Source organism: Monopterus albus, unplaced genomic scaffold, assembly GCF_001952655.1.
Source record: "Monopterus albus unplaced genomic scaffold, M_albus_1.0 scaffold59.1, whole genome shotgun sequence".
Taxonomy (NCBI): domain Eukaryota; kingdom Metazoa; phylum Chordata; class Actinopteri; order Synbranchiformes; family Synbranchidae; genus Monopterus; species Monopterus albus.
Window position 1 is genome coordinate 42,518 of NW_018127939.1, and position 17,044 is coordinate 59,561.

Consider the following 17,044-nt stretch of genomic DNA (forward strand, 5'->3'; position numbering starts at 1 on the left):
GTCCGGCTGAACTCCCTGACCTGCGGCCTGGAGATCTGTGTGGCAGCTGGGATCACATACGTGCCCCCGCTGCTGCTGGAGGCTGGAGTGGAGGAGCGCTACATGACCATGGTGCTAGGTAAGTGCTGAATACTGAAACAGGGGGCTCTGGTTATCACCTCTTTGCTATCTCATAGTGTGTGTGTGTGTGTGTGTGTGTGTGTGTGTGTATATGCAAGTGCACATGGTTTACTTTTGGCTCAGTTTTTCTCACACAAATGCCTGCTCTCATCATCTCCTTGCACACACTCTCAAAGGTAGACTGAAGTTCAAAGTGTTTATTTTGTCATATACACAGTTAGGAAACATGTTTCCCTGTACAATGAACTTCTTTTCGTCCACATGAATGTCACACAATACAAATGAAATATGAAGTAGATAAAGAAGAAGAAACTGAAGATGAAGAACTGCTGGGTTTCAACTGTCTCTCCTCTTTGGCTTGTTTACTGACCACATGAGTAATGGTTTCTCCTCAGAGTGTTTCAAATGTTTTAATAGCCCTTAAGTGGCATGTATTCACTTTACATTGTGTATTGTCATGGGACTGACAAGAAATTAGATTTTATTTTAATCAGTCTGAATGCTTTATATGCTGTGGAGCCTATAGTGGAGCCATAATACAAATGGACAATAATTGTATTAGTTTCTATGAAATTCATGAGAAGTATTGTGCATCAGATTTGGCTGAAATTTGTGTTTGTATAAAAATAGTTTGACATACAAAGATATGGCTTTGTCCAGTGGTACCCAAGTTAACATGGTGGTAGGGGGTTGATGCACAGGGGCATGACCGGGCCTCAGGGCTCCTGTTTTATTTCTTATTCAGATCATAAAGACATAATTGTGGTCCTTACACACATCAGCGGCCAAATCACCTGTTGTTTTGTTGAGATGGTAATCAGGTGCTAATTGAAAGGCAGCAGGAGAGCAAACTGCTGGAGGAAGAGCCACCGTCTCACAGACTGACTTAAAGGCCTTTCAGATAGGACGCAGTATGGGCTGCGCTCGCTGCGGGGGTTGGGCGCAGCACAGGGGAGGAGGGTGCACATGTGCAAATCGCGCACATGTTGGGCGCCAGTTGCTAGGTGACCAAAAGCGACCTTGCGCTGGGCTCAGCTCAGTGTGGCGCAGATACGTTCTTACGCTGTGCAACGCATAGAAATGAATGGGTTTGATAGCGGAGCGCAGCGCCACAGCGTCCTATCTGAAAACTGCTTTAGGCTTGGTGTCTCTTGTTACAGGTCTTGGACTCCTGGATGTTTTGTGTATTAGCCAGTGTAATGAAAACAACTTCATGATCTAAATTCACTGATTGGTTTATTGCTATAGGCTAAATAATAAGTATAAAATACAACACAACTATCACAGGTTGCTCTGTACTGTTTTGTGTCCAGTGTGAAAGGAGTGTCAGTCTCAAACTGGCAATTATACAAATTCAAAAGCAATTTCAATTACAGCTGCACTTTACACACCTGCAGAAAGCTGTAACTTGTTTTGGTAATGATTCCACAAGGTTAGAATGATGAGCCGCACCAAATTTGTATTTCACATACATTAGTGCCACATCGTTTTGCTGCCTCACAGTATTTGTAAGATGTCAACAGTTGAGCTGAAGGGTAAACAGTGATTCAACTGCAAAACAAAAGTGTAACAGAAACCTGTCATAGAGACGATGTGATTTTTCAGGTTGCTCGTCTGCTGTTGTGTGTTCAGGGGAAAAGTGATAACAGAGGCGTGACAAACACTTTTCTCAGTATAATCTTACTTGATTATTACTAGACACTACTTTAAAGTAATATTGAAAGGTACCTGTTGGTGACACATTTCAGTGATACCATACTGTATGGCCTGTTCAAAAGGTTGAACACACGTCCCCATTCAGTTCAGTGGTAGGGTTCGACCGGTAGCGTATATGGTCATTTGTGGCACTGACATTTGTGCCATTTAAAAAAAAAAAACATTAGAATATAAGAATCTTAACAATATAATGCACTCTAATAAAGAAATACAGAAAATGTGCCTGAATGTCATTTGAATGAAAATAGATATTTTGTCTCGTTAGGCTTAAAGTTAAATTTTCCAAGAAGTAACGTGAGGTTCTCAGATGGCTGTTTTCTACTTTATCCAGTAGTATTTGTTGGCTGCTTCATCCTGCAGTTGTTACTTTCTCGAGTTTCCTCAGCGTTAGTTGAGAAGACACTCGGTGCTTTTCAGCACCAAGGTGTCCATAACTCATGTTTTTAACATACATTCAGCTTTGCTTCAAACTAACGAAGCCCAATGTGGTAAATGACACATTTGTGTATGTGTGTCTGTAAACAAGCTGGAAAGCAGCTTGCATAGCATTGAGAGGCTGGAAAGCATGCTTTATAGTATAGTGCAGGAGTACTGAGCAGCTAGTTAGTGGGGGTTGTGTGTGTGTCAGTCTTCCAGCTGTAGATGGAGAGGATTGTTATGATGGGCCTCCACAGCTGCAGCATGCTGTAGTGGAGGGGATGTCTGCCTGGCTGGCATGTCTGTCTTTCTCAGATATCCTGCCTGTCTCTGTGCCTGTGCTTGTCTGTTTCCCAGCTTACTTACTATACCTGGTCCCAGGTCCGCCACTTTCATGGGTACCAGAAACACCAATGTTGCCTTTTATATGTTTCAGGTTCTTGGAAAACTGTAGAAAGTGCACAAATGAGACTTGGTTAGGTTGCATATTCCAGACCAACATGAGGTGTTTTTGACCCCTAGTGGCACTACAGAGCAATGTTTTGATGAGCTGTGCTCGTGTGTAATGAAAACTCCACAGGGTACCTTTAGTCAGGCCCTGAGATCTGGTTGTTTTAGATATTGCATGTGTGTCTGTATGCGAACACCCAGTGTGCCATGGTGTGTTCTAATTATCCAGACCTGGCCACATGTGGAGGATGAGCTGATGATGGGTTGCCTTCAGGCAGCAGGCCATCTGTAGGAGCCATCATAGGCATGCTGTGATGAAGGCAGAGAGGCACATACGGTGAACCCCCTGGTAGGACAGCAACAACCAGTGAAAGTCAGGATGAAGCAGTGTTTAAGCCACCCAGGCTTAACAGAGATTCATACAGAAAGCATGTGTGTTTTTGGTGTGCGCTACCAGTCAAAATTTGGGACACACTGTCCCTTTTAACTTTATGGAAAAGTGTTTCCAAGCATTTGTTTTCTCTGATAATAAAATATGAGTGGAAGTTCATCATGTGATTTTAAGGGTTTAAAATGTGTGAATTCATATTTTTACAGATATTCTGGTGTCTGGATTTTGTTTTACTTTATCCACATTCTCTGTGGCTTTGGTGTTTCTCCTCTGCATATCCTCTGTGTAACCCTGGCTCCATTCACAGGTATCGGCCCAGTGTTTGGCCTCCTGTTTATCCCTCTGATTGGCTCAGCCAGTGACCACTGCAACAGCATTTATGGCAGAAGGCGGCCTTTCATCTGGCTGCTGTCATTGGGAGTGCTTCTGGCACTTTTCATCATTCCCCACGCTGATGTCCTGGCTGCCCGTCTCGCCTGGGGTGAGCGCAGGCTCCAGGTAGGAGACCTGTTTGTAGTTTGTTGTTTTGTTCAGTTCTATATACAAAGCACACAGTTCAACATGTTAGAATGTTTTTCTACCATTGTAATTTTTCACACCTGTTCAAGTATAAAATACAGAATACATTTCCTTAATGCCTTTGTTGCTTTGCTACAGGTGGCATTCCTTGTCCTTGGTGTGGGGCTCCTTGATTTCTGTGGACAAGTATGCTTTACACCACTGGAGGCTTTATTGTCAGACCTGTATCGGGATGAGGAGGACTGCGGCCAAGCCTTTGCCATGTTCTCATTCATGGTCAGCTTGGGAGGCTGTGTGGGCTACTTGCTTCCTGCTCTCGACTGGAGCCATGGTCTACTCTCTGTTTACCTAGGAGGCCAGGCCGAGTGCCTCTTCTCCCTCCTCATCATCATCTTTGTCTCCAGTGTGCTCATCACAATGAAAGTGTCTGAGGAACCCTCTTTTACGGGCAGTGGCTTGGCAGGGTCTGGATCCTTACTGGAGTCTGGGGCTGGTGCGGTTGAGGCTGGCCGGTGCGGCGTGCCACGCTCATGCTGCTACCTGCTGAAGTGCAAGCCGCGGCTACTGAAGTCTGGGCCCCTGCTGTGCTTACTGAGAACATGCTGGTCCATGACCCCGACCATCTACAGAAGCTACTGCCATGTCCCATGGGTGATGAGGCAGCTGTGTGTGGCCCAGCTCTGCAGCTGGATGGCTGTCATGTCCTTTATGCTTTTCTACACAGACTTTGTAGGGGAAGGCCTGTATGGGGGTGTGCCCAGCGCATTACCGGGAAGTGTGTCCAGGCAGAGATATGATGAAGGTCAGATTTCCTTTTTATACAGTATATTCAAGATTTGTGTTAAGTGAGCTTTTTTCGTTTAATTTTCTGAGCATGTGAGTAGATTTGGCTATGCTGTCTGCTCTGTTACAGCTGGGCAAAAAGCACTCAACATTCCTTGGGTGCAGGTGGAAGACAGAAACACAGCCTGTATGATTACATGCCTTCCTGCTGCCTTCACACTGGCTCTTGCCAATGTGTAGGACATAACCAGCAAAGATCAAGTGTTAACTTGCACACTGTGATACACCACCTCACATGAGATGACAAACTTTTTGTTTAGAAATGCTACTGAATAACTAATGAATCATATAAGCAAATGTTTGTATATTTGATTCTACTAAAATATAGCCCTTAGTATTGACAGTCTGAAAGCAGGTAAACCAAGCGAATCAGTTGTGTCAGCGGTGCAAGGCAGACTTATTTCTTTGGGAGGTTATATTTTATCAGACAGCATCAGAGAAGGAACAGTAGATGGGAAGAATGAAGTAAACAGATGTGAAGTAGACCATCTTGCTCCATGTTGAGAAGGTGGAAATTTACTAAAACCGTTGACCATGTCTGAGTTAATGGTTTATAAATCTTCTTCTGTTTGCTGTCCTATCTTCCATCCTATTTTCCTCCCTTCTTTTGGCTTTTTCATATCTCAGTAACTGTTTACTTTACGGCTTCCCTTCTCATTTATCACCCTTTAGTTCACTCACCAATCTCCATCTTTCCTTTGACATTTTCATCCATCCCTCCACATTTGTTTCTCCTCTGCATTTTTCTACTGCTGTCTCCCTCCTTACTTTTTCCCTGTCTCTGCCCCCTGTGCTTGAATTAATGTCAAGGAGTCGGCACACAAAAACATGTTTGTTCTCATCAAGTAGATGGCCAGAGCACACAGTCTTGAGGTCTGTCGGAGTCATGTTTGTTTAATCAGGAACACAGTAGATGTTATTAACCCACATCATGCAGCCTGCATATGTTACTCTACATGCATCTGCTTTGTCTCTAGTTTCATATCTGCATGGACTGGTTTACTTCTTTCCATACTCCCGAATCGGCTCTTTTCCCATACTGCACAGATTCCTTAGCATTCTGGCTCAGTCCCATATCTCTGTGGGCTTGAATTTCAGTCCTGATTAGCCTCTGTATTGTTTGTAAAGTGGTCTCAGCAGCTTTGCTTTCCAGGAGGAATATGATCCACATACTCCTTTCAGATAAGCGATTCTCTGCACTGCTGCTGAACTTCTGACCTTCACTGTTCACTGAGAGATCAGGCCCGTAGCAGGCTGAGATAAACAACATTGCAGATGTGTAGTATATCCTGCTTCCATGGATTAGTACTAAAATTCAAAAACTTATTTAAGGAGTAAAATACATTTGGGGGTAAATGGGGAACATTATTAAAATGGAAGATATTTTCCATTGCAAACAAAATCCCTCACTTGGCTACTTATTTCGGAAATATTTTGTCATTACTGAAAACTGTTTAGTTATGTGCCTGTCTAAAGATGAAAATCTTAATTTTTTATATTCTAGTCAGTTGGTAGGTCAACTGCCATAATTGTACTATATTGGAGAACTAAGCAACCGTTAGTTTTTCTTCATAAATACCAGTTGGACTGTCATTATAAGAATGTTGCTATATCTCTTTTAGGCTGTTTAACATATTATGTTGTGTTAACTGTCATCATACTGTGACTCCAGCACCTTGGTATTATGTGTTGACTTGTTTTTCAGATACAGGACATCAAAAGGTTAAAATCTGGCACTAACTGCCTGTGAGTGTGTTAATTTGAGAGTGTAAAACCTCTTTACACATGTCAACAGCCATAAAAAAAAGAATGTAATTTTGCTACAAAGCCTGTAACTCTTCCTCTGTTCTTGTTTGAACTGTAAATTCTGTCATGGTTAGTTGCCTCATCCAAATGCTTGTTTTCTGGCTGGCTGGGCCAGACACGGGCCAGGAGGCAAGTTGCCTCAATAAACAGGGACCAGCCTGGGTGTCTTCTTGCCCCTCAGGCTTCTCAAGGATTTGTCTGAGATTAATGCTGTCTGTGATGGTCTAAGTCAGTCGCCCCAAACAGTGTCTCTGTGACACAGAGCTGTGTAAATGTCTCCCTAGCCAAATCTGTGCCTCTGTGTTTATGGGCTGAGCAAACAGAAGGGTTTCTAGCTCACCAAAGAGCTGTTAATGTGTCACAGATTAAAGTGAACAGAGGGTTAGCAGTGGTTAAGCATGCTGTACATTGTTCACTATACAGTATGTGACCACAGGGGGAAATTACTGGAGTTCATGTAGAACAGCAGACAGGAGGACACAGTTTTGTTACAATGGCAGTCACCCAGCTGTGACTGTCATTAGCTCGGCTGGTTGAAATACTAATGATGTTCTTCCTACCAGGTATCCGTATGGGCAGTCTGGGCCTGTTCCTGCAATGTGCTACCTCAACCTTCTTCTCCCTGGTCATGAGTCGTTTGGTTTGCCATTTTGGCTCACGGTGGGTCTACCTGAGCAGCATGGTGAGCTTCACAGTCTCTGCTTTGGTCATTTCCTTGTCCAAAAGTGTGGTCTTAGTCACTGTAATGGCAGCTCTCACTGGCTATGCATATGCCACACTGCAGATTCTGCCTTACACTCTCACCTGCCATTATCACAAAGAAAAAGAGGTAAGTACAGAGCTAACTACTTACTGTATACACAAAGTCAGTGTGCTGACAAACTGTGCAACTGATAAGTTGTTTGTTTTCGTGTCTCCTTTCAGGTCTACATGCCAAAAGGGAAAACCAAAAGCATACATAAAAATGGTATTTCAGTGAAGCAGGATGCTGTGTATTTGACTCCTGTGGAAGAGGAGGGTGGGCTGAACCATGAAAATGGGGCTGCCTATGGGCAGGCTTTCTTCAGCGAGGACAGTCATGAGTACTACCACAGCCCACAAAACCAGAACAGCTCATCTCATAGCTCTAGTGGCAGTGAACAGGGGGTGGCAGAATTGGGCTATGAGAAACGTGGTGTGGGTTTGGACTTTGCCATCTTAGACAGCACCTTTCTCCTCTCTCAGGTTTTCCCCACCCTCTTTATGGGCACGATCGTTCAGTTCATGCAGTCTGTCACTGCCTACATTGCCTGCTCTGCCATTTTTGGTGCTGTCGCCATCTACCTGGCCAGTCAAATCATCTTTGACCAAAAAGACCTCAAATTCTGAGATTTAACTGAGATGTGGGAGTGATAAAATCATAATCAATCAATCATTCATTCAGGTTCTGTAGGTGGAATTTAGCAAAGCACTACTGTTCCCAGAATGCCTTGCTCTATGATTGTGTGCTTGCTTTTATAAAAGTTCTATTTTATCGAAGTGTGTGTGTGTGTGTGTGTGTCTGCCAATATGTGGCAGGGTAAGAGACAAAGTGTCTAACAGAAGAAAATGTCATAAGAGGTGTGTTATTATCTGTGCTCAGGACGGCTGTGGTAGTCTTTGTGCTGAATTCTATAGAAATCTCTATAAAAACTTTTAGTTGTGACAAATATTCTGTCCATCGCCTTTCTCCTCAGGTACCACCAAACATATTTACTGTAGAAATCATCAGCCTCAGAAACACAACTACCAACCTTTTTATTCTTTGCTTTTACAGTTCACTCCACAATCTTTAAAAGTACGGTCTGCTTTGTACTCAGATCAACATGACAAACACAGTTATAGACTTATACACACTCATTTAGAGCATCACTAATCCAGTGTGGATACTGCTCATCATCTCACTGAGGCAGACCCCCCTTCTTGTTTGTACCATGGGTTTAAAATCTTATATTCTAAGTGTCATGCCTAACTCAATAACACTGACGACACCACTGTGGTACCATCAGGGTTATTTTCTGAGTATTGACAGTTGTCAGAACACAGACAATGACGCCAACCCTTTACTGGCTGTGTAGTACTAGACAAGTAAACTGACTGTTATCTGACTACCTTTAAACATCTAGCTGTACTATTATTGGTTGCATCCTCTGTGTTTCCCCATCTACTGTCACTCATTACTTTATGAATGGTTTAACTGTAAATATTGTGCATCTTTTACTGCACATCCCTATGGGAATTTAGTTATGCAACCTGCAGGGGAGAGGCTGTTGACTGGTTTGAGAATGAAGCGGTTTACTAGAACTGGAATATTGCATCAAATGTCCACTGTCTTGATAATCAGGAGTAGTTTATTTTAGGGGACTACTCATCCTGTCCAACCATATTTCTGATCAGGACAGTCATCTCAGGTTAGTACCTTGTATTTGTCCCATCCCATCCTTTTGGCACTGATAAAACACCTTCCCTGCTGCCTAAACCCTCATGTTTTATTGACAATCTATGACATCCAGATGGGGGTGTTTCAGTGTATAACACTGTATGTAAACAGTAAACATGTAGGGTAGTGTCTCGTAGAAACCCACTTCATAGCATCCATTCCTGAAAAGACAAAAAAAAGCAGTAAGTGAAAACATTTGGTTACTGAAAATGATGCAAGAGTAGGTGTTGTATATTAATGGGCTGAAGGCTGAGTTGAGGTGTGTTTGTTTATACATAACATGGAGGACAGACAGTGAGAAACCATGAGTAACATTTAAGTGTGAGGCTAATCAAAATGATATGTCAGGAGTGTATGCAGTTATTCACAATGTTTCAAGAAACTGTATTCACTTTAGATGTTGTATGTTACAGTGTATTGTGGCCTTCAGTTGAGCTTGTGTCATCATGCTTGTGTTGCAACCAGCAAGTCACTTCATTTGAGCATTTTGTATCCAAGTAGTCTGATCCTACCGGAGGGGCAATGAATTATGTTCGGCAGATACAAATAGTCCTGAAGGATCTTATTGCCTGAGGCGTGGTCAGTGTGGGAAAGGAAAACATGGCCGAGGATTTGTTTGTCATGGTGACACTACTGCTGAGTGGAATGCCTAAAAAGAACCAAATTACCCTTTTTACCCCAAATTGCACCAAAAAATATTACTTGGCAGTAGCTGAAGTATCAGAGAAAGTTTGTTTTTCAAGTGCCTGTATATTTTTCAGACATTTTTTGTACATATGTATTTATTTATTATGCTTCTCTTACAAAATAGTACATATTAAACTATTGACCTCTTTGGCATCTTGCATAGGTGCAAGGCTGAAAGCTGTTCCTGTGATATAAATTATTTGTATAGTGGTATAAAAGCATTCTCCAAGCTATAATTTATTTTAACACTACCTACTTGATCCTGTAGCTTTGGTGCAGTTGCCGATATCTGCTGTCAGTGAGTATCAAATTGGCTGCAGTGTGAGAATACTAAAAGTTTCCCCTCATGGTGATTATACAGATCAGCTGAAAGTTGTATTCCTCTCACACAGCTGAGTTGCTTGGTTTGTTTTTTTTCCCTCTTGTGCAGCTGGTGCAAACAAGAAACCTTGTTGTTAAGTCAATACTGCTTTATCTGGGGCTTATATTACCACTTGTTCTTTCTTATCAGTTATATTTTGTATTGTTTAATAGATAAACACTTCACATATCTTTAACTAGATGGGTGGAGTATTCAGTCATGGCTCTCAACCAAATATCCTGGTTGGTTTGAGATGAAACAAAAGTGCCAATGATCAGACTATGTTAAGGCCAGGCCTTGTTATAGTCTCATGTTATTAATCGGGTTTTTCAAAATCACATTTTCCACAAGATTTCAGACACTTGTATCATTGTCATAAATACTTATAGCCATAAGAAAACGTTGTATTTCACTTTCATTATACATCCATCAGATTGTGTATAAATATGCAGGTACCAAATAGATTTTATACAAAATAAAAGATCTGCATTGCCAATGAGAGTCTGTCCTTGAGTTATTTTTTGAAACACAATTTTGAAAATCAAGTATATTTTTGATTATTTTATACAGTATTTGACATTTAAAATGGAATATCACATAAGAGGAGTCGATAGCATTTGTTTAGATAATTGCTAATTGTTCAGTCTGAAGTGCACTTTGACATCTTTAGCCGAACCTTTATTTAACAGTGTTCTTTAGGTAGAATGTCCATAAAGCTTTATGCAGCTTGGTTTCACTGAAGAGTAAAGGCTGTACAAAAGTGGTTTAAGAAATAACTTGGAAATGGTGCCATCATTTGGAAATCTTGGGGAACTGATGTGTGCAGTTGAGATTGCTAGTGCGCAACCGCAGTCGCCCCACATGGGCATCTGCCGGTGGCATTATCTATTACATGGACACCACGAAAGGTTTCATGTTGCAGTGAATGGCATGCTCACAATGTATGTCATTTCATGACAAGCTTCTCCCGTTTGTTCTTCGCCGTTCTCACGAGCGCACCATGGGAAAGACGCAGGTCACGGTGCACCTAAACAACTGTAATTTATTAAAATGTCGCTCTGGGCCTCATTTACCCAAAGGTGCTGTACAGCTCAGAGAATCGGTGTCTTGCTCAAGGACACGTCAGCAGGGAGGATGCTGGTCGACACTGATGTTTTGAACCCTGATCTTTGCGGCTGACGGGCTGTGGACGCCCTGTTGGTTCCTTGGTCCACTTGATATGTCATTTTAGGACCAGAAAACATACATTTACGAGGGAAAGCTCTTGAGAAAGGCGCAGCAAAAGAAGTGGGACCGCAAGAGTCCTGTCATTGCTCTCCGGTGACAAGTGGGCCTGTTTTACACCTTCCTTCTAAATAAGGAAACGGCTGGAACAGACATATGACCAGCAACCCAATTCGGGAGCAGCCCGAGTGCCCTATCGTGTCCCACAGTCGTACACGCCACCAATAAGATTTCTTCTTTCACTCCAGAAGTGACAATGCTATTCCCCTCAGCTCTCCACAGACTATGTATTTTCCTGCTGTCAGCACTCTCTCTACCCTTGTATTATCCCAGCAGTGAAGTCAGCATGATGTCATCTAGGATGCGATATCCCTGGCAAGGTTTAGACAGGGCTTTTGGTGCGTGCTAGAGGATTTATTCTGAACTCTTACTGAGGGGGAAGAGAGGGAGAAAGAGAGAGCGTGTGAGAGAGAGAGCGGCGCGGAGGAGCTGCAAAACATGGTAATCACCACCAACAACAGCACCATCACCATCACCATCACCTCCAGCTCTGCCGCGCACTCTCCCGTCTCCTCTCCTCCTCTGCACCGAGGCTTGCGTTTCATGCCCACAGCCCTGGTCTGCGCTCCAAAAATAACCCTCAGCCAGCATGCCGAAGGAAGCAAAACAAGAAGGCTGGTATTTTTAGGGTCATTAATTTCGACCACGTGGCCCAAAGGTAAACCGGATGGCCGTTGCGCAAAGGTTCCTCGTCAGTATGTCCTGCGAGGCCGGCACGTCGCACTGGACGCTGACCGCGGTGGTTCTCCTGGGCTTTCTGCTGGGGATCGTGTCAGCGTACCCTTTACCGAGCAGCAGGACAAATGCAACTTTACTGGAGAAACGATGGGAGACCCTCTTCTCCCGTTCTGTACTTGGGATCTCCGGGGAGAAACCGGAGCTGAACTGGGAGAGTGATTATCTGCTGGGAATCAAAAGAGTGCGGAGGCTCTACTGCAACGTGGGCATTGGATTTCACCTTCAGATCCTCCCCGACGGCAGGATAAATGGTGTACATAATGAAAACCAGTACAGTGAGTTACCTCCACCAATGTAATGCAATAGTCATAAAAGAGAGGCAGCGTAAATAAGCATGGCTCAGTGGTAAGCAGGCTAGTCTATCCCATTTAATAATTTGCATGATCATGTGTCATCTGACTCTGAGGGTGCATTGAATTTCTTCCACGGCAAAGACAAATTTATTAAAAAAAAAAAAAAGTATCCATTAGTACTGAACACCTCCCACCCCTTTCCCCTCCCTCCTCTCCAAGCTCAACCATGACATGAATGTATGGACGCTTTTAGACACAACTTATTTTTACGCAGCGTTGTGAGGGCGGTCCAGAGACCAATAACCGTGCACGTCAATGCAACTACTGCAATTATTTCAATAATCAGAATGCGCTTAATTGACGCGCCAGGATGCAAATGTAAGATGCAGAACAAAGGCTCGGCATCCTGCGCAGCAATCTGCAAGGTTACACCCATAGACGCAGAGAGAGTACAACGTTACAACACTGAATCAGCCAGGATGAGTGGTCGATGCTTTATAATTATTATCAACTCTAATGTAATATTCTTTGTCCTGATCAGGTCTAATAGAGATCTCCACGGTGGAGAGAGGAGTGGTGAGCCTATACGGGGTGAAGAGTGAGTTGTTTGTCGCAATGAACAGCCGTGGAAGGTTGTACGGAACGGTAGGTATGCACAGTATTTCATTTATTGTTCAGCAATGCCAGTTATTGGGATCCTGAAAATAGAACGCACTTGCAGCATGACCCCCCTCTTTATTTGCCGGTTTTATTTTGGGATGGGACTCTTGCTCTAGCTGCAACCAGGCGAGCTGACCGTTACGCGTTGAGAAATGCATTGCGTATTAATTCCATCAGGAATTTATGAAGCTCTATTTACAGTAAAACGTGTACTTGGCCTGGTGGTCTATGGGTAAATAATGACATTAACAGATGCAGGTTATAGTCCACACGCCTTAAATGTGGTCGTGTGTGTATGGAGGAGGGAAACCCCCCCGGCACAAAGAAACCTGTCAGCAGAGCTGGAAATCGATTTTAACGTCAAAGCGCTTATTTTGCAGCGCAGTGCACTTCACACGCGTCTTAGGAGGCAAAAGGCTTGGTGCTTCGCTCACCACCAGCAGTGGCCCTTACACTAACCACACAAAAAAGAAAGAAAGACAATTGTATTTTAATTGAATTCTAGCATGGTTCACAAAGACATCTTTATATTTTTCATTAAAAATGGGCCAAATAACACCCATGTCCTACATGTTCTGGACACCATTACCTAAACTGCAGATGTGTTCTGTTAGATTTCTGAGAAGTATCCAACATTACAAAACATGCCTCTGGATGTAATGTAGGTGCCCATCACGATGTCGAGTAGGCTTTAGATTTTTCCTAAACAGTGTTGGGTCTTACAGAACAATTTGAGTTTCATCAGTGTAACAGTATTGCTGTAGAGCTCAACCTGCAGTACTCTGCTTCTAACCTGAGGCGAGAATATCTTTATATACTAATAATAACACAACTGTAGCTCTCAGACTAAATATTTTACACAAGGTAAGACCAACAGCAATGATCTGTGACTGAACGTGTTGATCAACGTCATGTTTCCCAGTATTGTTAAAGACCTGTTTGTTTTTCAATCAATTATTTGCTTTTTGCAAAACTAACAAAACTCTGCGCACCTGATTGTGTTACAGGTGTGTCAGAAAGACAGCAAATTGTAAAAAACGCAAAAAAGCTCTTGGCCTGTCTCGTTTATGCTGAATATTTTATTAAGTCCACAACGTTTTGGTCTATATAAGTTAAATGTTGTGGACTTAATAAATCATACAGTAACCTGAGAATTGTCAAGGGATTCATCATGTCAATAACAAGTTGTAATTCAAGCTAAAATTTAGTGTTTTGCTAATCCCCAGTATATTCTGGCAGTATTAATGTTTCTAAATGCCTTAATTTGACCCTGCTACTGCATGTGTTGGATGCAGTAACATGAACTGAAGTTTTAAGAGAGAAGGTGAGATGGAAAAAGAAAAAAGGAAACGGACCATACTTCAATTTCCAACATTTCACTTCTCTGCAGGCACATAACATTTAGCTAGTCACCCAACCATATATAATTTCATTTGTTAGCTATGTGGGGGTTATATAGACCTACAGACAGGTGACAAATTAAAGCAAAACTTGAATAAATGAGTGGTCTCTTCCAGGATGACGATGCCCCCATCACTGAATGATTTGATGAGTATGAAAATAATGTGAATCATATGCTGTGGCCTTCACAGCCACCAGATCTAAACCCAGGTGAACACCTTTGGTGGATTTTGGAGTGACGTGGTAGACGGTGTCTCCACTACCATCATCAATACCACATGTTGGCAGAACAGTGTTCATCCCTCTAGTAGAGTTCAGACACTTGGAGAGCTGATGCCAAGGTGCTCTGATGCTGTTTTGGCAATGCATGGTGGCCCGACACATCACACTTTATATTAGGTCTTCCTTTCATATGTCTCATGTATATACTTTATATGTATATCTTTTTTAAAATCCTTTTACTTTTATGGTTTACACTTAAAGAAAGAAACAAGATTTCAGCTGTAACTTTTCATGGTTGAAGTGACAATTTAATTGAACATGAACTTGAATCTTGCGTCCTCATCACACACATAAGGTGTGCTTGTAGAATCACTGCAGATAACCTTTAGAAGATGTGACTAGTTTGCTTCTACAGCTGTGACAGTTATTAATATATCCTGATGGTGGTGGTGGGGGTGGGGTCGTTGTGTTTAGTATAGCCATGCTGACACATACTGGTTGCCTGCTGTGACCAACATATTTGACAGCAAGAATTCGAGTCTGTTATCTGGTCCTGAGTGATGAAGTGTTAGTTTGTGAGCAGGCTGATGATCTGATAAGAGACTGAATTAGGCCACATAGTCTCTGATCTGCTGCTGTACACACCATGAGTCATGCATTGCCAGCTCAGCATGGAGGAGCCATTATCTTGTTCTTTATCGTGGCAGATATTTCAGGATTGTTCTTATATGAAGAGACTGTGGAAAATAAGATATCAATGTTACCTAAAGTCTTTGTAATAGTTTTAGAATTCATATCAAAGCATACCGTGCTTTGCAGTGTTTCATTGTATAGCCTAAAGGTAGGGTTGTGTTATGGTTTGCTCTCGCTTTTCGATCCCATACCTTTATTTTGGGTTTTTCCATTCCGTTTCCCCTCAGCTGCTCCAGCTCTACCCTGGTCTCAATGATCACTCACTGTAGTCACCTGTCCCTCGTTATCCCTTGGTGGCCTGTGATACATAAACTCCTTCCCTCAGTCACTCACCGGTTCATACGTACCTGGTCACCATTGCCAGTCCACTGGAGAAACTCTCCCAGACACTTCTGGCTCTTCTCACCTGAAACCAAGATTCTGAACAACTTCCTTAAGTGACCTGACCCAGCGGTTCTTTTCCTGACATTAGCGATGCTGGCGAAGTAACCTGTCCAGCTGTACTTGTCATTACAATATCTCTGACCTGCCTGCTACGCCATTACCAGTTATTCTTTGTCTACTCACCTGTGAATACCATACGATCCAGCAAACACCGTTTTCCCCATCTACTTACCTGCATGCCGTAGTTCTCCGGTCCAGCTAGCTTCAGCTTGACCTGATCCCACTCTCCTGTACGCCAAGGTCCTCTGGTTCCTGTCCAGTCTGTGCACTCTCCTGTACGCCAAGGTCCTCTGGTCCAACTGGTTCCTGTCCAGTCCGTTTCCACTCACCTCCATGTCCAGCCCGTGCCCACTCACGTGCACATCCAGGTCCTCCGGTCCCACTGGTTCCTGTCTGGCCCGTCTCCAGTCACCTGCACGCCTTTGTCCCCAGCTCCATGCTGCTCTGCCTGCCTGTCCCATCCAGAACCTGCCCTGCCTCTGTCCCCTCTCTCTTCCACCCAGTAAACTCATTTTTCATGTACAATAAACTCCTTTCTTGTTTTATGCCCAGTGAGTCTTGAGTCTGCATCTTTGAGCCTGCCTCCCACGCCTCACCCTAACAGGTTGGTGATTCCTTTCTGAAGCATTTTTTGAATTTCTTTTTTCATCGCGATGGCAATAAATACATTTAAAAAAAGACAACATAAAGGAAAAAAATCCATCTGTAGCAGGCTGAAAAATGCCTGAACAATAATCTTACTTGTCCCAAGCAAAACCACTGGATGGACTACTGGCCTGTCAACCTAACTTCCTAGCTCTGTGCACTCTGCCCACGCACTCAATGTGCAAGAAGGAGTCTTCCACAAGGTGTTGCAGGCTGATGTATTACTGCTCTGTTTTACAGCAAAAGCTAGTGAGCTATAGCAGAGAAGGTACCTACAGCACTGTGGGTACACGGTACTTTGTTCGCAAACAGAGACTGACGTTACATGCCAGTCCTTCCCTTTAAGACATATAGTCTTGTAGGTAATGTTGTTGTTGCCACCAAATCAAATCAAATCAAATTTTATTTGTATAGCACCAAATCACAACAAAAGTCATCTCAGGACACTTTACAAAGTAAGGTCTAGACCTTACTGTTATCAATATTATTACATAGGGAAAACCCAACAAATCCCCCTTGAGCAAGCACTTGGCGACAGTGGGGAGGAAAAACTCCCTTTAACGGAAGAAACCTCCGACAGACCCCGGCTCTTGGTGGGCGGCCTTCTGCCTCGACCGGTTGGGGTGAGTGGATAGAGGAGAGACAAAAGAAGAAAAGCAACAAGACACAACAATCAAACACTGATCAGGTCGATGTGGCCGGTGACTGCTCGTCAGAGATGAAGAGCTCCAGGGCCAGGGCAACCTGCAGAAGGGTACAGGAAGAGAGAGAGGACACACTACGGGAGAAAGGAGACACAAAGTTAGTAATGTGTAATAGTGGCAAGCTAGTGGCAGAGGTGCATGCGCAGACAACTGGAGTTATGACCTGGTCTGAACAGCCAGATTTTAAATCAT

At 43.2% G+C, this 17,044-nt stretch overlaps 2 protein-coding genes across 2 annotated transcripts in view; both read left to right on the forward strand.

The window, feature by feature from the left end:
• The first annotated feature begins 11 nt into the window (after positions 1-11).
• LOC109961843 (solute carrier family 45 member 3) lies at positions 12-10,238 on the forward strand. Its single transcript, XM_020603003.1, has 6 exons — positions 12-118; positions 3,402-3,592; positions 3,752-4,415; positions 6,826-6,944; positions 7,047-7,091; positions 7,187-10,238. The coding sequence occupies exons 1-6, from the start codon at positions 103-105 to the stop codon at positions 7,628-7,630; spliced, it is 1,479 nt and encodes a 492-aa protein (XP_020458659.1). The 5' UTR covers positions 12-102; the 3' UTR covers positions 7,631-10,238.
• Positions 10,239-10,489: 251 nt separating this feature from the next.
• The window catches only part of LOC109961842 (fibroblast growth factor 6), a 16,426-nt gene continuing 9,871 nt past the window's right edge, over positions 10,490-17,044 (forward strand). The window contains exons 1-2 of the mRNA XM_020603002.1: positions 10,490-12,065; positions 12,625-12,728. Coding sequence (XP_020458658.1) covers positions 11,720-12,065; positions 12,625-12,728 — 450 coding nt within the window. The 5' untranslated portion in view covers positions 10,490-11,719. The remainder of the gene's footprint in view (positions 12,066-12,624; positions 12,729-17,044) is intronic.

Bases quoted from the DNA above. Each gene is read 5' to 3' on its own strand.
- LOC109961843 (XM_020603003.1), top strand. The intron at 3,593-3,751 runs GTAGGAGACCTG...GCTTTGCTACAG, and splicing joins GGGGTGAGCGCAGGCTCCAG to GTGGCATTCCTTGTCCTTGG. The intron at 4,416-6,825 runs GTCAGATTTCCT...TCTTCCTACCAG, and splicing joins CAGGCAGAGATATGATGAAG to GTATCCGTATGGGCAGTCTG.